The 22,335-nt window shown below is 48.4% G+C and overlaps 1 protein-coding gene across 5 annotated transcripts in view; it reads right to left on the bottom strand.

The window, feature by feature from the left end:
• Positions 1–22,049, bottom strand: part of SUSD1 (sushi domain containing 1) — a 130,651-nt gene extending 108,602 nt beyond the window's left edge. For 2 of the 5 annotated variants that reach the window (XM_059411060.1, XM_059411061.1), the window contains exons 1-3: positions 21,265–22,041; positions 8,480–8,587; positions 5,406–5,561 (exon numbers count right to left, since the gene is read on the bottom strand). In XM_059411060.1, coding sequence (XP_059267043.1) covers positions 5,406–5,561; positions 8,480–8,587; positions 21,265–21,676 — 676 coding nt within the window. In that variant the 5' untranslated portion in view covers positions 21,677–22,041. Of the gene's footprint in view, positions 1–5,405; positions 5,562–8,479; positions 8,588–20,567; positions 20,585–21,264 lie in introns of those variants that run through there. The other 3 variants (XM_059411063.1, XM_059411062.1, XM_059411065.1) reach the window with 3 other exon arrangements.
• Between the last annotated feature and the right edge of the window lie 286 nt (positions 22,050–22,335).

The raw sequence follows: 22,335 nt of genomic DNA, 5'->3' as shown, positions 1-22,335 counted from the left end.
GTCTGTTCCTTAACCTTTCTAAACCACTTTTGTAAAATGAAGCTAATTAAGTCCTAATACATGTTGGCTAATACGTGAATAGGCCTTGCGTTTCTACAGACTCCGTTCTCCCTGGAGCACAAGCCACTCCTTCAGAGCCTGCACCTAACCCTCAGTGTAACCATGAGCGAAGCCCTTGTGCGCACGCACACACCCACACACACATATACACACTCTCCTGGGTTTCTTGGCTGCGGTCTGGGGTGCGGCCCCATGGCTTGTCCCCCAGGATGGGAATCCTCTCAGACAGAATCCGAAAATGCATCTGGGGAACCCTTAGCTAGAACAGGAGTGTCAAAGAAGCAAGGGTTTAGCTTCAGCGGGCATGCCCGAGGGGCCAGTCTCTGAATGCCCCTTTACACACAAGCTCTGGCCTAGAGATGCAGTTTAAACACTGAAGGCTCAGAACGGACTCAGTGATAAAAGTACATGGAAGAATTTTCACATAAATGAAAATGCTCTCGGGGCGCCTGGGTGGCTCAGTGGGTTAAGCCGCTGCCTTCGGCTCAGGTCATGATCTCAGGGTCCTGGGATCGAGTCCCGCATCAGGCTCTCTGCTCAGCAGGGAGCCTGCTTCCCTCTCTCTCTCTCTCTGCCTGCCTCTCCATCTACTTGTGATTTCTCTCTGTCAAATAAATAAATAAAATCTTAAATAAATAAATAAATAAATAAAAAATAAAAAAATAAAAAAAGAAAATGCTCTCACAGCCTGTTCTTCTCCCTGTAGCCAACTAATTACTAGTTCCTTCAACTCCATGCAGGGGAGACGAAAATGACTTCCTCGCATCTTGGAAAGTAACGTTACTGCTTTTTTCCTACCCTCTTGCCTACTCAATGCCAAGTTCAGCTAAGAAGCCTGCATCTTAAGAAGCCACAGTTATTCAGAGGGACACAAACATCCATTTAAGAGCAAGACGGTCAAATTCACATCGTTCGTTGCTAATGTCCGGTATTGGCAAAGATGTGAAGAAATGAAGACCTTCGTGAAATGATTAGTGAGAGAGAGTATTGGTGTGAACTTTTTTGAAAGACAATCTGGCACAATGTACTGAAAAATAACAATGTGTAAGTATACCTCTGATACAAAAATTATTTTCCAGAATTTATAACAAGGAATAATTATCTGTAGAGATGTAGGTACAAGGATGTTCACTATAGCATTTCTTATGATAGCAAACACACACACACACACACACACACACACAAAATATAACAAGCAGGAAAACAACCACAAGAAGGGACAGCCACATAATATATTCTGTGTAGTTGATATATATAAGGTAGGAGACCATATCTAAGATCATGCTCAGAGAGGCATCAGTCATGAACAAAGGACCTGAACTGAAAGGGTTATCCATTTCCTTCACAATCTTGCCAGTGTTGCTAGTTTGTTTAGGAAAATCTACTTTATAGATGCCTCAAAGCTCCTGTCCCAGTTATTCCTCCCAAAACTTTAAATTAGTGGAGCAAAACAAGAACCATGTGTGCATATTTTACTACACTCAACAAGGCCTTGGGAAGGAACCTGGGATCCCTATATCCTAGGGCGAGAGGAAGCCAGAGGCGAGAGTGCGGTGTGGGGGCGCCTGGGTAGCTCAGTGGGTTAAGCTTCTGCTTTCGGCTGAGGTCATGATCTCAGGGTCCTGGGATCCAGCCCTGCACTGGGCTCTCTGCTCTTCAGGAAACCTGCCTTCCCCCCACTTCTCTCTGCCTGCCTTTCTGCCTACTTATGATCTCTCTCAAATAAATAAATAAATAAATATTTTTTAAAAAAGAGTGAAGTGTGGGAGATGTTCACGTGTGCAGGAGCTCAGGCGTGCCCTTTCACTCCCAATGAGAAACAACGGTGCCTTAATCAAAGCCTCTTGCATTTAAGGGAAGCATGCTTTGGTTCAACCATCTTCTGATTCAGAGTCTTTGGCCTCTCTCTCCTTCCTGGGAGCTGGAGCAGTAGCGGGGGCCTGAAGCCATTACCCCCCACCATTAGAGACGTGACTAAGCAGGAGTCTGGGGGACTCCACAGGGAAAATAGTTAGGAAGCTGTTGGATACAAGCAATGCCCTGCTGAGTGCAGCAGTACCTGCCCAGCCCACATTTCCTTAGGTTTATGTGTCCTTGTGGCTTCCTTGTTTCAGAGTAGTAAAACAGAACACGTGTGGAATAAAACACAGCTAAAACAAAGGATTAGGATTTGGGGAGCAAAATCCCATTCGGAAGGAGCACTGGGAGGAACCTCGAACAGCGGCAAGTCCATTGGGCAATATCCCACACAGAGCAGAATCCCAGGGGGGCTACACGTTGTGTCCGAGCCCACAGTGGGCCACTCCAGGACCAGAAACAACAGGCAGCTGAGAAGCTTGAGAGCAAAGGCTCACACAGAGAACAGACTCCTGACCTGGGAGAGAAATCAACAGACGCCTTGGCAGGGGTAGGGATTTACATCTAGCAATGACGGTGTTTACTTCACCACAGGCAGACTATGTGATACAGCCTCTGAGCAGAAGGTTCTGGAAACTGATGAATGGCAACGCATTTACTCCCTCTGGGGAGTAAAATTTTTCCTCCCTTCTTCCCCATTTCCTAGTTAAGGCTGAAATGCTGTTATACTTCTCTAGAAGAAACGGCATCAGGCTTTTGATACTGCAGGAGATGAGCCGAATGAAAAGAAGGCTGCAGCCGCAGAGAGGGATTCCCAACACCTGGGGAATTCAAAGGTGCACAAAACGCATTTTGCAGTTCTCAGCAGATATGGTAGGGCCATGCCTCCTTGGAGTCAGGCTGTTAGGGAGATGACAGCCCCAGGTCTGCTCCCACACCAGCATCATCTCTCTCCCATCCTCCTCACATTTGAAATGCCACAGAGTTTCTCCCTCGGCCAAGGTTCCAGGAGCCCCAGAACTTGTCTGGGGGCAGCCCTGGGGGCCAGGTGCAAGCTCTCTGGAACTAGAACCCTCTCGTGGGTGACATCCAAAGACGCCCACCGGCAAGCAGCTCCTGAATCTGGCTCAGACTCTGCAGAGTCCAACCAAGACGCGGTCGCAGGAGTTCTTGCAAGTCAGGAACCAGGATTCACATCCTGTGGATCCAGACAAACACTGGATAACCCTTGATACCCAAAAACGTGCTAAGCCTCAGTGGACAGGAACAGTCCACCGCTGTTCCCGTGGCAACCATGATGCCAAGAGACACTCAGTATCATCGAGAAAAGTCATCCATCAGCTTTTACAAAGTGATAACCAGAGATCTCAAAAGCAGAGGTCACAAGAATGATTGCCCACAGATACGGGTCTTCTTTTGAAGTGACAGAGGAATTCTGAAACTAGATAGTGGTAGTTGTTGCACAACTTTGTGAATATCCTAAAAAGCACCTTAACAGAGTGAATCTGATAGTATGTGCATTATATCTCACTTAAAAAAAAAGTCACTAAATAATGACAACAAGGGGATGACAGAGAAGAGCCAAGATCAGGATTTGTTCCAGGAAGACTGGTTCTTACGAGGCTGACATCTGTTTGGCCCTTGCACAAAATATTTCTTTCTTCTTCTCCTCCTCCTTCTTCTCTCCTCCTTCGAATTTTTTTTTTTTTAAGTCAGATGCATCTTTGAGAAGGTGAGTGATCAATACGGTGATAAAAGTTTTCCCCCAACAAACTCCTGCAGCCTTGAAAACACCATTTTCCGTATCACGTCCTCCAGAAAGTTCCCTGATTCCTTTCCCACTTCCAAGATAAGAGCCCACACGGATTCCAGATTCCCTAAGTGTCCTTTGCTCACCTATGACCAACACTTTATACTGAAATTAGCTACGTGCTATCACCGGCCGTTGGCACCGCCTTGGCTCAAGGGAGCTACAGGAGAAATGTGTCTTGGGATGAACAGAACATCTTATCATCACCTTGTCAGGTTTTTTAAAAAATGGGCACGTGATACACTGGGTGTTACACTGAACTGATGAATCACTGAACATTATATCAAAAACCAATAATGTACTATACCTTGGCTAATTGAATTTAAATTTTAAAAAATTTTTAATTGATATGTTGTTTTTTTAACGCATCCAATTTAATTCTGCACTTCGGCAATCGTACAACAAGCCATTTGCTACCGAAAACAACAGTATATCATAAAATGTTTTCTCTGAGGGAACGTGCTTCATTCACGCCAAGAATAAATCAAGTGGACCCCATGAGGGATTTTTTTTTTTTTTTTTTACCTCGGTGCAGGTCAAGAGGGAGAATGAATCAGAGCATCGGAATCTGTGCTTCCCGGTGGGTGAGGAGATAAAACAACATTCTCCTTTCCCTTTTCCCTGAAAACCTTTCAGTATCACAAAACTTTTTTTTTTTTAAAGATTTATTTATTTATTTATTTGACAGAGAGAGAGAGATCACAACTAGGCAGAGAGGCAGGCAGAGAGAGGTAGGGAAGCAGGCTCTCTGCTGAGCAGACAGCCCGATGCGGGACTCGATCCCACGACCCTGAGATCATGACCTGAGCTGAAAGCGGCAGCTTAACCCACTGAGCCACCCAGGCGCCCTCAGTATCACAAAACTTTTAAGCAGAGCCATTAAGTCTATGCAAAACCATCGCAGAACCTGCAGTCTATTCCTGCCTTTCCTCTTCCTCACCGTTCCCAGATTTTCTTAGAAAACCGAAGGGCTACAACGTCATGACATGCTGTAACATGGAGTTTGGCCAAGAGTTTCAGGGTTCCATGAAAATGAGGATTTTTGCCAACCCACTGTATTCACCCAACATGCGCCCCAACCTTCAGAGCGGCTGAAAAACATGGTCCTCCTCGACCGGCAGATTCCTCTGAGACGCAAGCCCCGTCTCCCACCGGGCACCACTCAGAGCTCCCAGAAGCCAACATCACAATGTCCACCCCCTGGGCCTTTGGTGGGCCATGTGCACAGTGCCAGAGTCACCACAAGAACACCCCAGCTGGGGTTCCAGAAACACCATCTCTGAGAGCCCCTCCTTGTTTGGTAGAAAAATGTTCAAACGCACAGAACAAGAGAAACACAGAAAGCATATGCCAGTGAACTCCCAAGACCCACCCCGCAACACCTGCTCTCACAGTCTGTCATTTAAGACCCCTTAGAGATCATAATAACACTAGATAGCTCCTGATACCCTAGATGCTTCAGCATGCGTCTCCCAAAATGAGAATGTCATCCCCAGTATTACGATGCCGTGACACTAGCTAATGGAACAGGAGTTTCCTAACACTCACTAATACTCAGCCCATGTCCCAAACTCACCGACCTTCTGCAGGGAGAGTCCCTCCCTGAAACCACGCCCAGTCCCAGCCCAGCCCTCTCCCTCCCCCACGCGCCAGACACCGCAGCCCCCTCCTCCAGTACCTGTGCAAAATGTGCCGTCATTTGGAATGAATGTTTTGTTGTTGTTTGTGGCTCGATATCCTTCTAGGCAAATGCAGTAAAAGCCTCCGAGTGTGTTGTGGCAAGATGTGTGGTTTCCGCAGACCACAGTGGCTCCAAACTGGCACTCGTTTTTATCTGTGGATACACGGAGACAACGCACAGAAAGGGCTATCAATCCATACCACGTCCAATAACCCAGACTGTCCTCCTGGGCTACAGACCTGGGAGCTGCTATTCTGTGACAACATCCCAAGGGTCTCCTCACGATGCTTCTCGGACTGCAGGGCATGGGTCCCCCACAGTCATGGGCCAGGCATATATATAAAACCACAAGAGAGGGGCACCCAGGGGGCTCAGTCAGGTAAGCAGCCGACTCTTGATTTAGGCTCAGGTCATGATCTCAGGGTCATGAGATCGACCCCCAAGTCGCGCACAGAGTCTGCTAAAGTTTCTCTCTCCCTCTGAGCCTCCCTACCCCCCCCCACACACTCATGTCTAAAATAAATAAATCTAAAATATAAATAAATAAATAAATCTCTCTAAAATAAATAAGATTTTTTAAACACACACACAAACAAGAGAAATCCAGCGTCTTAGTCTGAACATTCATCTTATTTGAAGATTGGGAGAAGGGGTTGCACATTCCCACATCAACCATGTTCATCTGTCATTATATACTACTCCAGCTCTGTCTTCCAAGCTGCGGGTTGCGATTTTTTTCCCATCTCTTCACACTCAAAAAGACCTTGTGAAAGAAACACACGCAGCAGCACCCCATTTCCAGCTCAGCCAGCCACACTCTCTTGCTTTTCTCATGAAATGCAGAGTAGGACAATCTTGCATCCAGTGAGTAACCAGAAACTTTGTTACTTCTGAGTTACCAGGAAACGCAATGGAATTAGTGCTTAAGCCTCATCTGGGAGCAGAGCTGATATTACGGCAGGAACAGCTCCTGTTAATCGTCAACGACCCATGTGAATAATATTAGTCACCCCGTGAGAAGGAGCTGAGGTAGAGGATGCAGGCGAGTCTGCAGAAGCCTGTCCTGAGCATTTTTAATGCAGTCATTGGACATATATGTTGAATGAAGGTAATTACCGTCCTGGTTCTGTCCTGCAGCTCAGGGCTCGGCAAACTTTCTGTGCAGGGCCGTCTCCAGGGGCAAGTGCTCACCTAGGCTTTTAGAGCACGAAGCAGCCACAGACCATAAGCAAACAAATGAGCAACGTTGTCTTCTAATAAGTCTATTTAGAAAAACAGGCAGGCCAGCCTCTGCTGACTCTGGCCTGGCCTTACCAGCAGAAGAACTCCTGAGACCAATTTCTTATGCATTCTTTCAGAGTTGATCTCTGCCACTGGTTTTTTTGTTTGGGGGTGGGGGGTGTCATCAGTTTATGCACTGGAGTTTTTCGGATTGTTATTTAGTGTTTGACTATAGCATGGGTTTGCCTCTCGCAATGGCACTCAATTCCTGCTGCCTCAAAAGTCCCTTCCCCAAATCCGGCCTTCCTTTTTTTTTTTTTTCTCCCTATTTTCCTTACAGGTGTTATCTTTTTGGAAATGTCGCTGAAGATGGAACACAGCTCGCGGTTAACACTGTCTGCGGTGTGATCTGCATGGGAGCAGGGAGAGACAGTCCTCAAGCCACCGCCTGACCAAGTGTCCAGCCCAGCTGATGAGCCCGGCACGGGGCTTTCGGACACCAGTCCAGCCACCCATAAGATGCTGCATTCCTGTCCTCGGCTAGCGTTTCTGAGACAGGTCTCCCCAGCAGGCTTCACCAGAAGGGACAGTGGGTTTGTAGAGAATTCTAAATTTCTGAGGCCCCTTGACTGCAGACCACATTATAACATGCAGGGCACATAGGTAATGTCACCTGTGACCCGTGGTGTGGTCTCAGCAGGCCACATACTGGCGTAGGCAGTGTCTAGTGTCTGAGAGCAAGTACCACATAAACCAAGAAGCCCCTTCCTCCCATTAAGAGAAGTTTCGATTCAGAAGTCAAGGGGCAATCAGGAGTGAGGTGAGCTTCTGCGGGCGGGGGACGGCCTTCGGGGAGGGAGCAGAGGAGGCTGTCCGTGCTCATTTCCCACCTCGCTTCCAAGCCCCTGCTAGGGAGCCATGGGAGGAGAAGGATTCAAGAAGTGCCCCAGGAACTTCAGACTGCAGGGCAGCCACAATTCTCCTGGGTTCTCTCCCAAAGAGAGAGGGTCCAAGGGGGGCACAGATCAAGCCTGCAGGAGCGGGCCATGGTGTGTGACTGTGAGAGAGTGTATCTGTGAAGTAGAATATGACTTTTGGAACTAGGAATTGTCCCTACTCTTTAGGAAGAAGAAACCCAAAGATATCACAAGGCTGTCTACACAGTCAGTGCACAGCCGCAAGGCAAACTGTCAACATTCGTAGAGCACATAACAAGGTTACTGGGAGGACAGTGTGGTTCTCCTAACATTCACTCTGAGAAACGTTGAGCCCGGATACTGCTCGAGTCTCACACGGGAGGCCATGAAAGCCAAAAAATTACCTTAGATCCTTCCTAAAAGCCTTTGTATTCCTTTAAGCCACCCAAGACCCCAGTGGGCAACAACTCCAAAAAATCTGGAGGATGAATTCCGGGAGACCTAAGACTCAAAGCAATACTACTTCATCAATTAGCCCAAAAGTCCAATAGGCAATTGTGTTTTGCTTTTCCTCGGGGTACGAATACAAATCATCTTACATCGAAACAACCAGGAGCAATTAAGGAAGGCAGTATTTACTCAAGCTGTTAAGTTAAACTCGGGACTTGAAACAGATTTCAAATTTGCGTCGGGCCAGAGAATTTCCAGAGACTCAAGTTCAATGACCCTTTAAGGAAGATACTTCCTTGCAAACGCCCCAAACTGGCTATACCCAAATACTAAAACAAAGGCCTATTATAATGGACAAGACTTCTTGTGATGAAAACAGGTGAGCAAAGCAACGTCTTCCCCACAAGGACATTAGCTCTTTAACACTAGAGAATCTCCTTACGTGACCCCACTTTCCAACTTCACCCAAGAGCCACAGCTTACCCATACAGTAAGTTCTCCCGTTGCCCACGAATCCGTATTTGCAGACACACATCTTCATCCCTTCGGCTTGCTTGCAGGTAGCGTGTTCATGGCAAGTGGCACAGACATCTAAACCAGAATCACACATTGTAGATTAAAAGAAAAAATGCGATCGCCTTCCTCTGGACAAGCCACAGTTTGGGTAGTAGACATTTACAACGGAGAACCAGAATGGGAACAGCCGAATGATAAAAGGCACATCTGACACCATCCTTAAAAACCTGCCACGGCTACTCACTGCCCACAGAGAGGAGTACAAAATACAAACAGTATTTTGTACTTTTTGTACAAAAAGTACAAAAATACCTCAACCTGCCATCAAACCTCTTAACAGTCTGACTCTAAGCCAACTCCTAGCCCAAGCCTCACTGTTCTCAAACCCAAACCACACACAATATTCTCTAAGCAGGGGGGTGATGACTCTTTCTCATGCATGCTGTCCCCTGTCCTACTTCATGCCCTAGTCACAATGTTCCCTTCGAGGAAGGGAAATGCCTATCTCCTTCTCCGTCCTGCTAGCACCCATTCCTACTTGAAGACTCACCTTAAACCCCATATTCCCCCTGGTGTCATCCCCACTCCTCTGTTCTCCTGGAAAATTTAATCTCTTTGTGCTCCACTAACACTTGCACATTCCCACATCGGCCGTGTTAATCTGTCATTATATATGGCTCCAGCTCTGTCTTCCAGGCTGCAGGACTGCGTCATTTGCCCCTATATCGTCAGGGCACAGTATGAACATCCAAGGCACTTTTCCTGAGTGACTGCATAAAGGAACTTGCAGTCCTGCTCGCCACAACTCAAAAAGCAAGTGGAAGGGAGAAGAACTCATCTATGTCTCTTACTCCATAGTGTTTCTTTTAGGGGAAAAGTGAATGTGCTTAAAATGTCAGTGAGATGAACAGCCGGGTTCCAGCCGGATGACCAGGTCCAATTACTTTGACACGCAGCAGGGATGTGGGAGGCTAACACACGCAAACCTACTAGAGGGTGACGGGTACATGGCCCAAGGTCAAGCAAGGACTTCTACCTGAGGCTCTGTGGGGTATCATGTTGTCCTCTCAGTGTCTGTAATTTCAGGAGGGGCCTCGGTCGGGAGAGTCAGTGTGGAATTCCATCTCAGTCTTGGCCCCGTGACTACCCAGGGAATAAACACTCAGCCCTTAGGTTGCTCTAGACAACTGAGACAGAGAGATTTCCAAGTACAGACAGCCCCGACTTACAATGGTTCAACTTGCAATCTTTCAACTTGACAGTGGTGCAAAAGCAATACACATTCAGTAGAAAGCATACTTCAAATTTTGAATTTGGATCTTTCCCCAGGCTGGGGGTATGCGGTGTGATCCTCTCTCAGAACACCGGGCCGTGGCAGCCAGCTCGAGCTCCAGCCAGCCAGGCGATCACAGGGGCAGACACCCGGTAGATTCACAACGTTCTACACCCACACGACCATTCTGTTTATCACTTTCAGTACAGTATTCAATACATCCCAGGAGAGGGTCCACACTTGGTTATACAACAGGCTGGGTGTCATGCGGTTTTGCCGGACTGCTGGTGAACACCAGGGTTTTGTGCACATTTACAGTAGGCTAGGCTAAGCTATAATGTTTGACAGGTTAGGAGTATTAAATGAATTTTCGACTTAGGAGATTTCCAAGTTATGATGTAACCCACCCAATCATAAGTTCAGGAAAATCTGTATTGATTGTTAACCTGCCTTTTTCTTTCCTTTTTAAAAAAAAAAAAAAAAAAATTATTTATCTATCTCAGAGAGAGAGTAAGAGCGGGGGAGTGGGAGGGATCAGGGAGAGGGAGAAGAGGGCTCCCCGCTGAGCAGGGAGCCTGACACGGGACTCCATCCAGGACTCTCGGCTCACGACCTGAGCCGAGGGTAGACACTTAACTGAATGAGCCACCCAGGCTCCCCTGCTTTTTCTTTTAAAACGAGTATAACACAGAAATGAGACAAACTGCAGCCTATCCCTAAGTAATACTAAATTAACTGTGGAATATTTACAAAATTTATTATATCCCAGACCATTAAAAAAAAAATGCAACAAAGTCAAACATAGAAACTATAGAAGTCGGGGGCGCCTGGGTGGCTCAGTGGGTTAAAGCCTCTGACGGCTCAGGTCATGATCCCAGAGTCCTGGGATCAAGCCCCGCAACAGGCTCTCTGCTCAGCAGGGAGCCTGCTTCCCTCTCTCTCTCTGCCTGCCTCTCTGCCTAGCTGTGATCTCTGTTTCTCAAATAAATAAATAAAATTAAAAAAAAAAAAACTATAGAAGTCGTAGTATCTAACTACCATGTAATAAGACTACAAAATAAAAACACTAGCATTCCCAAAAGAACCCTACTTGGACACTACAGAACACTCTCCCAAATAAATTCTTGGGACAAAAAGGATAGCAAAATTGAAATGTCTGGAGGCGCCTGGCTGGCTCAGTCAAGTGTGTGATTCTTGATCTCAGGGTTTTGAGTTTGAGCCCCAGGTTGGATGTGGAGATTACTTAAATAAAAATTTTTTTTAATTGGAATGATTAGTACTAGATATGAAAATGTATCCACTCCAGAAAATTTGAGTTTTTCATGCTTTTGTACTTTAAAAAGAGAGAAGCAAAAGCAAGCAGCACGAGGAGGAGGGGAAGCCCTAGAATTTTAATGCAAGAAATTGCAGGGGGACCTTCCTTAAAAAGAAGGGCCTGGGTGACTCTGTCGGTTAGGTGTCTGCCTTCGGCTCAGGTCATGATCCCAGGGTCCTGGAATCAAGCCCCACCTCGGGCTCCTTGCTCTGCAGGGAATCTGCTTCTCCCTTTCCCTCTGCCCCTCCACTTCCCCAAACCAACCCCCAACATGTTTGCACATGCGTGCTGCTCTCTCTCTCACTCTCTCTCTTTCTGGTGCTCTTTCTCACTCAAATAGATAAAATCTTGTAACAAAGAGAGGGAAAGAGGGAGGGAGGGAGGAAGGAAGGAAGGAAGGAAGGGATAAAAGAAAATACAGGATTTGGGAGTTGGGGTGAGGAAATAGTAAAGAAAAAAAGTATTAGAAATTACATTCAAATTCAGTGAAAAAAAAGTTTCCCCAAAGTCAGTGCTCTATAAAGACCAGCAGTCATGATGCAAGTGGGACCAGTGAGAGGAGCGAAGAGCTTATGCAAACACTAACATTAGGAATACGAAAGAGCTTGTAAGAAAAAAATACAAGTTTTTTTTTTTTTTTTTTAATTACAGATGAAAGATTTGCAGTTAAACATGCAGATTTAGTACATCTTCAAAGCTCCCCCTCCCCCATGACATGAAGCTCCGGAAAGGTATCAACCCTGGCAGACGAGAGGACAGGAGAGGAGGACGGCGACAATATTTCAGAAGCTGCAGGAGACAGAAGCATGGGAATGGCTTGAGAGGAAGAACTAGAAGCCGGCCCCAAAGGCTCAGGAATCAGGGCCACTGAGCACTTCAGAAGGCAGGTGTCAGGGATAGGACTCAGAGTTCAAAGAACTAGGTACAAATATGGATAAGGAGCAGGTAGATACTCTGTTCCCCTCGCTAACCCTGGCATGAGATGGAGTTTACAGCCTGAAGGAAATGGACCAGAGCGGCTCCTGAGTTTCGGGGCAACAGGCAGAGCTGAAGTGAGAAATGGGTCGACACACTTAAATGTCCATCAGTACAACCATTTTAACATTTTAACGAAGAACATTTTTAAATTGGTGCCATGAGACACTGTCAATTCATAATCACATGCAACCAACATCCTGGAAATACCTTTTAAATAATGGTTCCTGGGGGCGCCTGGGTGGCTCAGTGGGTAAAGAACTCCTCAAACTCAACACACACAAAACAGACAATCATATCAAAAAGTGGGCAGAAGATATGAACAGACACTTCTCCAATGAAGACATACAAATGGCTATCAGACACATGAAAAAATGTTCTTCATCACTAGCCATCAGGGAGATTCAAATTAAAACCACATTGAGATATCACCTTACACCAGTTAGAATGGCCAAAATTAGCAAGACAGGAAACAACATGTGTTGGAGGGGATGTGGAGAAAGGGGAACCCTCTTCCACTGTTGGTGGGAATGCAAATTGTGCAGCCTCTTTGGAGAACAGTGTGGAGATTCCTCAAGAAATTAAAAATAGAGCTTCCCTATGACCCTGCCATTGCACTCCTGGGTATTTACCCCAAAGATACAGATGTAGTGAAAAGAAGGGCCATCTGTACCCCAATGTTTATAGCAGCAATGGCCACGGTCGCCAAACTGTGGAAAGAACCAAGATGCCCTTCAACGGACGAATGGATAAGGAAGATGTGGTCCATATACACTATGGAGTATTATGCCTCCATCAGAAAGGATGAATACCCAACTTTTGTAGCAACATGGACGGGACTGGAGGAGATTATGCTGAGTGAAATCAGTCAAGCAGAGAGAGTCAATTATCATATGGTTTCACTTATTTGTGGAGCATAACAAATAGCATGGAGGACAAGGGGAGATGGAGAGGAGAAGGGAGTCGGGGGAAATGGAAGGGGAGGTGAACCATGAGAGACTATGGACTCTGAAAAACAATCTGAGGGGTTGAAGTGTTGGGGGGATGGGAGGTTGGGGGAACCAGGTGGTGGGTATTAGAGAGGGCACGGATTGCATGGAGCACTGGGTGTGGTACAAAAACAATGAATACTGTTATGCTGAATATAAATTAAAAATAAATTTTTAAAAAACAGTTTTTTAAATTAAAAATAAAATAAAATTTTAAAAAAGCCTCTGCCTTCGGCTCAGGTTGTGATCCCAGGGTCTTGGGATTGAGCCCCCCATTCCCCACATTGGGCTCTCTGCTCAGCAGGGAGGCTGCTCCTCCACCCTCTCCCCCCACCGCCTGTCTCTCTGCCTACTTGTCATTCTGTCAAATGAACAAATAAAATCTTAATAAATAAATAAATAAAGGTTCCTGAGTCAAGTCCTTAAGTCCATTATGATCAGCCGTATAATGACAAACACTCTCCCAGTGTGTACGTCCAGTGTGATAACAAAAAATAAATACCGTATTTATGAAATCATCAACAACAAAATGGGAAAATGCTTGATTTTTTTTCTGATATGGAGTATTTGTCTTTATAAACATGGAAGCATTTATATACATCCAGTTCCAGAAACTCACATCAGACGGGAAAAAAAAAAAGATTATTTCATTCCACTGTCGAGTGAATCTAATAAACACACACACACACACACACACACAAAATTAAGAAATAAAGGAGCACCACCCACTCAGATAAATTAACGGAAGTCCAGTCTGAATTAGTGAAAGACAGAATGTAAAGTTTTTTAAATAAATTGAATTAAGTTCAAGTTCATTCAATAATCAGAACCAAACAAAATAAGGCCTTGTAAGAAGGCAGCCAGATACAGGGGGAAAGCAAACACTGGACCTAATTGTCAGAACCGGACCCTAAATCTAGCTGAGTCTTCCTCATTATACAACCTTTAGCGAGTCACTGAACCTCTCGCAATCCCAGTTTTTTCATCTGTAAAACGAGGGCTTTGGGCTTCTCAAATTTTAAAGGGCATTCAGGGGTACCTGGGTGGCTCGGGCAATGATTTCAGGGTCATGATCTCAGGATCCTGGGATTGAGCCCCAGTGATGGGCCAGACCTGCACTAAGCAGTGAGTCTGCTTGTCTCCCTCTCTCTGCTACCCCCACTCCCCCCACAAAACTCTCTCTCCAAGATAAATACAGAAATCTTTTTTAAAAATTTAAAGGGGCATTCAAATCACCTGGGGATGGTGCTAAACCACAGGCTCCGATTCAGGGCGGGGCCCAGCATTTTGCATTTCTTTTTTTTTTTTTTTTTTTTAAGATTTTATTTATTTATTTGACAGAGAGAGACACAGAGAAAGGGAACACAAGTAGGGGGAGTGGGAGAGCGAGAAGCAGGCTTCCTGTTGAGTAGAGAGCCTGATTGTGGGGCTCAATCCCAGGATCCTGGGATCATGACCTGAGCTGAAGGCAGATGCTTAATGACTGAGCCACCCAGGGAGACCACATTTTAAGCAGCAGGGGTTAAGTGGCCTCCAAAGTTCTTGTTCCCTAATTGGCCGACACTTCATCCTTAGGGAACCTGTTTTGATGACCCACTAGGAATAATTTAGCAAAGTGAACCCCAGAAGGACAGTATTTGGCATGTCTGGCTCCATGAATGTCTGTTCCCCATACTGGCAAAAAGACGACCTATATGCTGGGCTGCCAAAGGCTTCTCAGACCACCTGCAGGAGGGAAGCAGTTTCCAGAGGAAGAAAGGCCTCAACTAAAGCTTCTTACTCAGCCTATATTTAACCTAGTCTGCAGAGCCTTATGTGGTAACTTCTGAGTTCTAATTGCTTGAGGGACAAAAAAGCCTCTTGGTGGGGGGGGCGTACAGCACACACACATCATGGGGCAGTGACACAACTTATCCTAAAGAAAGGGGCAAGAAGCACAATCCTGAAAAAATCCAAGAAAAATCCAAGATCCAAAAATCCAAAAATTCAAAAAAATCCAAGAAAAGACAGGGCGGGGAGGGTCGCTTCTAACCACACAATGGTTTCCACCATTCATCAGCCCCTAGCTCAGTTAAGAATCACCTACAGATGGGGGGGCTACTTTGTCCCGGTTTTAATACTACAAGCCCTGTGACCCAGAAAAACCCTCATTACGGTGCCAACAAAGACAGCTGGTCTCCCTACCTGGAGAGTTTGTTAAAACAGAATCCCCAGAGAGTCTGATTCGGCCTGAGAATCTGCATTCAAAAAAAAAGCTCCCAGGTAGACCACACTACTGGTCACATGGCAAGTCTAGTTCAACCTCAAGGTCAGAATCCTGGGGAAAGAAAAAGCAACCCTGACAATGTCATCCACCAAGCCTAGACTGATGCAGAACATAGCTGGACCAAGGTGACAGTGATAATTATCCAAGGAATGGAAGTTCTCCAGGCCAGTTGAAAGACCACCGCACCTTTGCTGTATAACCTGAGGGGAAGTGGGAGCAGGAGGGCGTCTTCACATCCGTATCAAGGAGGACTTAATTTTGTCAAAACAGATTCTCAGGACAGCAGAAAGGTGGCTGCTGCATAGGGACTGAGGGAACCTCCCCCCCAACCCTCTGGCCTAGGGATACCTAGAATGACTGGCAGAGAAACAGGACAGTGGGCATTCCAAAGTCTAGAGGGACAACCAGGCTAAATACTCTTGGTGACTATTCTTGGAACATCCAGAGAGACAACCTCCATCCGCTTCCCTTCAGCACTCTATCAACTAAGCCAGCTAAAACCACAACCAACACTCAGAAGCCAAGACGGGTTTTGGTGCGCCCACCGAGGCTGGGACACTTCTCTCTTGCTCCCTGGCTCCGTGCTGTTAGGCAAATTGACCTGCCCGTCCTCCGGTTTTAATCTGTGAGACAGAATTCTGTCATGAGACTTCAGTGAGAAACAGAAATGCTGTATGAGCAGGAAAGCACTAGGCAGAGGGCTGATTTACATGAATATTTCTGTCTCTCCCCGTAGATACTGTTATTATGGCTGGAAACAGGTCATGTGAGAGGCAGGGCATGCCACTTGGCCCAGAGGTTCCGACCAGGGGTGAGATGAAGGGGGGACAATCCCAGCTCTGCCACTGGACTAGCTGTGTCATCCTAGATGGGGCTCTGGGCCTCCGCCTCCTATAAATCTGACTATGAGGATAATAAAGACCCGCCTCATACGGCTGCTGTAAGAAATGAGCCAATACACGTAAAGCAATTAGAATACGTTAGATGCTGTTGTAACAACCACTTGTCAACTCCAGGAAAGACTACATGAAGGTACTGACAGCTGGCCACCTCCCAGATACACCAATGAAGAGGGTGACAGAGCTGCGTTAGTGCAAAAATCCGAAGCAATATTGTCATGTAGACAGATGCCTCCGTATTTGTGGGGCTGATAGTCCAGGATCCTTAATATCTTAATTTACATAATATCTCCTGCCTGCCCCACAATCTCCCAGCCTTCTGGGTAAAACCTGACTCAGACCTCAGAAGCTTAAGCGACCAAGACCAATGTCCAGTGGGGCCCACCATACGTAGCCTCCAAACCAAGAACCAAGCCTCGCTAACTGCTCCAATTGCAAAACTTTTGCGTTTTGAGTCAAGCAGCCTTTCATTTAGGCCACACCCTCGGTTCGTGCCCAGCAAGTCGCCCCCTGATGCATTCTCTCGCACCTGACTCACATTCTCAAGCAGGTGGAAAACTGTTTCTTGAATCCATGCAATTAACTTCCCCTGTCTGCTCTCCAGAGCAAAGTCCAAGAGGCCACTTGCTACTGGGGCAGCAGAGACAGAGGAACCCATTTTGGGACAGGACCAGAAGGCTGAGGACACACCCAGGGCCAAGACCCCAGCAGTGGAAGACATGGAGGAGGATCTTTTCCATCAGCTTGAATCCCACTCCCTTACTTTGAGCAACTCTAAGTCACTCCAAAACAATTCACTCACCACCCCCATGCCTCCTCTTTACCCCGCTACATGGTGACGTCACGTGCACTTTACACAGCAAGAACAAACTCCCAGGCCTCTCCACCACCATCACTCCCCCAAGATTCTCAAGGCCTCCGCCTGTCCTCCCTCCGGCCTTCCCAACCCAGCCAGTCCTGAGCCAACAAGTCCCCAGCCACTCCCGACTCAGGACTGTGCCTGAGAAGGTTAAGAAACAGGACTGACTGGTTCCACCCTTCCTCACCCATTCCTAACCTTCCATTCCCCTGGGCTTGGCACCCCACCCACCCATCAACACCCTCCTGCTCTACCAACTGTGTGTCTCACACTTCCCTTCCACGCAGCCTCTGACTTCTTCTCCCTGAAATGTCTTTGATACCGATGCAGGGCAATTCAGCACAAGCTACCAGTGAGACACTGAATATACACAGAGACAATGGCCAGGCCGTAGATAAAAATAGAACTCAGGCCCACATGGAGGCATGAGGCAGCCATCATCAGGCCGGGAAGTCAAACCACAGCCTCCAGCCGTAAGACCCAAATGGTCGGGATTTAATCGCTAACAGCTGGCTTCCCTAATTGTTGCCCTCGCTTCACGCTTAGGACCAATCAGAGAGCGCCCAGTACACTCCCCTAACCAATCACTTAGAACGTCTGCTGTTAGGACACCACCTCCAGCTTCTCCAGGCCACCAGCTTCAAGCCAGGGGCACAAGAGAAGCCTCCCCCTTTGATCCGCTATCAGGCTCTCAGAGTGATGCCGACTGACTCTCCTGATGTAGCAAACTCTGTATAAAGAGCCCTTGCCTCTTCCCATTTGGGTGGTCTTCATTTCCCTTCCTACCAAATTCCTATTACAAGCCACAGCCCGTGACTCACATGAAGCTTAGTCTAGCAAACACCACCACCAAGCAGTTTGTGTAATATGCAACGTGGCCTCAGTGAGTAGAGTGAGGGTGCCGTATAAATGCGTATGCATGCTAGTGTTCGCTCGTATGCCTAGAAATACATGTGCATCCTACAAATGCGGTACACGGACTTAGGCACGGTGTGGCTGGGCTTCAGGAAACTCCAGAGCTTCCCGGGAGGGAGGCCGACTGGGCTGGTTTTGAAATATGAACAGCCCTAAGTAGACAGCTGTGGGGAAAAGAGCAGTTCTCCGTTCTTCTCCTCCCCTCGCAGAGACTAAGCTTTCCCCCTTGTAGAACAATTTCGCTTTGGACATGCTTCATTAAGTACCTCATTTATGGGGCGCTTGGGTGGCTCAGGAGGTTAAGCTTCTGCCTTCCGCCAGGGTATCAGGGTCCTGGGATGGAGCCCCACATCGGGCTCTCTCAGCAGGAAGCCTGCTTCCTCTCTCTCTGCCTGCCTCTCTGCCTACGTGTGATCTCTCTCTCTGTTGTCAAATAAATAAATAAAATCTTCCAAAAAAAAAATTACCTCATTTATTTCTGCATTTTCAATGTCTCCATCTCTACTGAACAATACCCTCACGCTACAGCGTGTTTGTGGCTGCTTTCCCAAAACCATCAGCCCAGGGAGAAACAAAATCTTGCACTGACCTAGCTGGCCCAGCTGAATAGGGATCTTTCCTTTGCTTCTAACTTCTTTAAAGAGTATCTTTAAGAGCCAGCCAACACCTCTGCACTCACTACAGCCCTCTGCATCTGGCTCTCGCCCTCACTGCTCTGAGAGCCCTGGCCCAAGCTGAGCAGAGCCACCAGATCCAAAACTCTTTTTCTCAGCCTCCATTCCCACAGCATCCCTTCCTCTGGTTTCCTTGGATGCTAGACTGGCCCAGCCCTCCTCCCATCTGTATGTGCACCTATCACTGAAAATGGGTCTTTCCCCCAAATCTGCCCTGGGTCTCCTTCCTCTTATCAACCTCAAGGCTTCAAGTGACCACAAGTCTCCATCATTGGCACACACCCCTTGTCCACAGTCCTAACTCCCTAATGAGTTCACTTCTCCAGAAGCCCGAACATTACCTCAAATTCAGGGTATCCAAAATGACTTATCTTTCTTCCCAAATCTTTTTCCTCCTCCTACAGAACCATATATCCAAGTCACCCAGTCCTCAAGCCTTTGTGTCCCCTTTCTCGTCTGTTCACCGCCACCTTAAGGTCCATTGTTAAGTCCTTCGGTTCGCTTTCTACCTTATTATATACATCTGATGCCCTTCCCCTGCTCTCTTTACCATGGGACCAGTCCTCAGAATGTATGGGTCAGTCCTCAGAATTTGTAGGCCAGCTCTTACAATGGTTCTAAGCCTCCAGGCATTCCCTACATTGTCCACTGGAAGGAAACCCACCCTTAAGAAAATCAGATTCTTGGGACGCCTGGGTGGCTCAGTTGGTTAAGCAGCTGCCTTCGGCTCAGGTCATGATCCCAGCGTCCTGGGATCGAGTCCCACATGGGGCTCCTTGCTCGGCGGGGAGCCTGATTCTCCCTCTGCCTCTGCCTGCCATTCTGTCTGCCTGTGCTCGCTCTCTCCCCCTTTCTCTCTCTGATAAATAAATAAAATTAAAAAAAAAAAAAAGGAAAGAAAACCAGCTTCTTCAAGGTTGTAAATGAAGAAAGAATGCCTACAAAGGGGAGAGTCTCTACCAGGCACTTCCACTTCCCCAATTTGACCCAATAGTCTTTAAGTAGTAGCCTTTAGGTAGTTACTTTGTTCCACCATCTTAGCCCAGTAATTCTATGGGATCATGTCTGACCGTTGCCTAGGCTAGAGGGCTCTAACGCAGATTTGAAATAGGTCCCAAGCCTCTACAGGTTTTTAGGCACACTGCTGTGGGAGACCAAGTCAGGGAAAGAAGTTAAAATGCCTACCAGAATATCTGATGTTCAAAAATGGCTACCCAAAAGAGTTGAGTCATCAAAAGGAACACCAGTGGTAGTAAAAGTCCAAAGATGAAAAGAATTTGAGGAAACAGGAGTCTGAACCACAAAATCGCCCCCGCCACCTCCCTACATGGAAGTTCTCTTCCCCTTCAGGATGAATGATTTTACTAAGAAAGCTGGAGGGTTTCCTTATACCTACTTTTTATATCACTGTACAAAAGCCTGCAATGAGTTCCAACGGCTTCCCACCACCCAGGAACGCTGACTCTAAATAACTCGGTTTGCCAACCAAGGCACTCTGCCTCTGGTTAATCCAATCTGCTTTTCCACCTCCATTTCCCACCCAGCTCCTACATACCACAGGCCACAGGCCCCATCACGCTGCCCCTTCCACGTGGAATTCATTCATTCTGCATATATTCATGGAGGGCTGACTGTGCCCTCTGCTATGAGCTGGGATGCCTTTTCCTCATCTTCCCATACCCAAATATTATCAAACCTGTTGGCCCAGTTCAAGAATCACCTCATCTCTAATGCCTCCAGGTTCACCAAGCTAGAATGAATCTCGCCTTGCTCTGACCACCTACACCTTCTCAGAGCACTTAGGCATTCTGCCTGCCGTCTATTAGGATTACTTGGGTTAAGTGGGTAAATGCCACCTCCCCTACACGTTTGAATCTGTGTAACTCCTACCACATGTGACAGTGCGTTCCAGTTTGCTTGGAACTGGGTGATCTGCTCGTCTGTGGCTTCCAGAACAGGAGCTCAATGAGGGCCAGCGGGGCGACCTCACATCCTGCACAAGGTAACGATTCAAGGACCGTCTGTTGAACGAATGACTTGATTAAGGAATGCCTTTTTCCTGTAATCTTCCTTGCACTTCTTTCTCACCACATTAGCATCTGGTTCTTCACTTGGGTGAAAAAAAATTAAAAGGTAGGAAGAAAATTGCTTCAGGTCAAGAATTTGTCGTGCAAAAGCCACAGCAGAGCCGGAAGCGTGACAGCGCAGCTGGAACGCCCTTCCGCGCCCTTCCGCGCCCTTCCACGCCCTTCCACGCCGGGCGCGGCTCTCCCCCGGGGCTCCGGCTAGCGCCCACCCCCGCCTCGCCCCACAGGTCCCCGGCGCCAAGGGCGAGGCCGCCTGCGACAGGTTCCCCCACCCCGCGCCTCCAGATGCCCGGGGCGAGGGCGGGGAGCCCCTCCTGCCTCTGTGCGCCCCGCCTTCGCGAGCCCCAACGGCCCGAGCGGGCCCCACCTGCGCTCCACGCCCGGGCTCCGCGCCGGCCTTGCCCCGGGAGTGGGGGGCGGGGAAGCGTCCCGGGCGCGCCCGGCGTCGTCGAGGGCTCGGCGGTGCCCCCGCGCCGCGCCCACCCCCCGCCCGCACTCACCGTCGGCGCCCAGCGCTGGGTTCGCGCCGCGGGCCAAGCCGAGCAGCAGCAGGAGCGGCAGCAGGCGGCGAGGTGGGCGGCCCGCGCCCTGGGGCCCCCGGCCCATGCCGCCGCCGCGTCCCTCCCGGCGCGCCCGCGACTCCTCCCGCGGCCCGGAGGCGCCGAGATAAGGCGGCAGGCCCCGCGGGGAGGGGGCCGCCCCGGGCGCTTCCGGCGCCGCGGGGTCCCGAGGAGGTGGCGGAGCGCGGGCCCTTCCTCCCCGCGTGGCCCGCGCGCCCGCAAGACGCTCGTTCGCTCCGCGCCCCTCACTCGCTCGCGCACCTGCTCCGCCGGGGGACACGGCGGGCCGAGCGACAGGGTCCGGCATCCTCGGCGCGGACGTTCTGCAAGTAGGGACAGACACCCAGCACATAATGACAGAGCTGACCCTAGAGTCCCGGACCGCGCCAGGACGAAACGTGCTTCAAGCAAAAGAGACGAACGGGAGATCCGAGGCTTCTTGGGTCTCAGGGAGGCACCCCGGTGGCAGAGAAAGAGGGGCGAGGGGCAGAAGGAGCGGGAATCTTTGAGGGGGGGAAAGAGAAGTGGGTGAAGTGGCTGGTGTTCCAAGGACACGGTGAGGGCAAGAAGCCAACGGTCCAGTCCACCCAAGGGCTGCAGGCGACCAGGTTGCAGGATTGCATCGGGCGACAGAGCTGTGGTGGGGGAGGAGCAGACAAGCGTTCCTGCTGCTCGGAGGACCTTGTGCCTGGGGCGTCGGGAAGGCTTCTAGAGGAAGGAAGCTAAGACCCAGAGGATGAAAAAGACGTGGGAGGGGAATCTAAGCGGTGAGAAGGGCTTATACAGAGAGATAGGAACCCGAGAGCTTAGTCTAGAAATGAGATCTCCTTAGAGTGGGAACAGATAGTTGGAGAGAGGCATTAAGCTTCAGAGATAAGGACGACCTCATAAACCAAGGAAAGGAGGTTGCTCAGGAGCTGTAATAGGGTTTTAAGCAGAGAGTGACCTCATCAAGGAAGGCTCCTGTGTCTGCTCTGTGGGATCTAGACTGGAGCTAGGGAGGCCGGAAGA

Source organism: Mustela nigripes, chromosome 9 (assembly GCF_022355385.1).
Source record: "Mustela nigripes isolate SB6536 chromosome 9, MUSNIG.SB6536, whole genome shotgun sequence".
Taxonomy (NCBI): domain Eukaryota; kingdom Metazoa; phylum Chordata; class Mammalia; order Carnivora; family Mustelidae; genus Mustela; species Mustela nigripes.
This window is presented reverse-complemented; position numbering and strand designations above follow the sequence as displayed.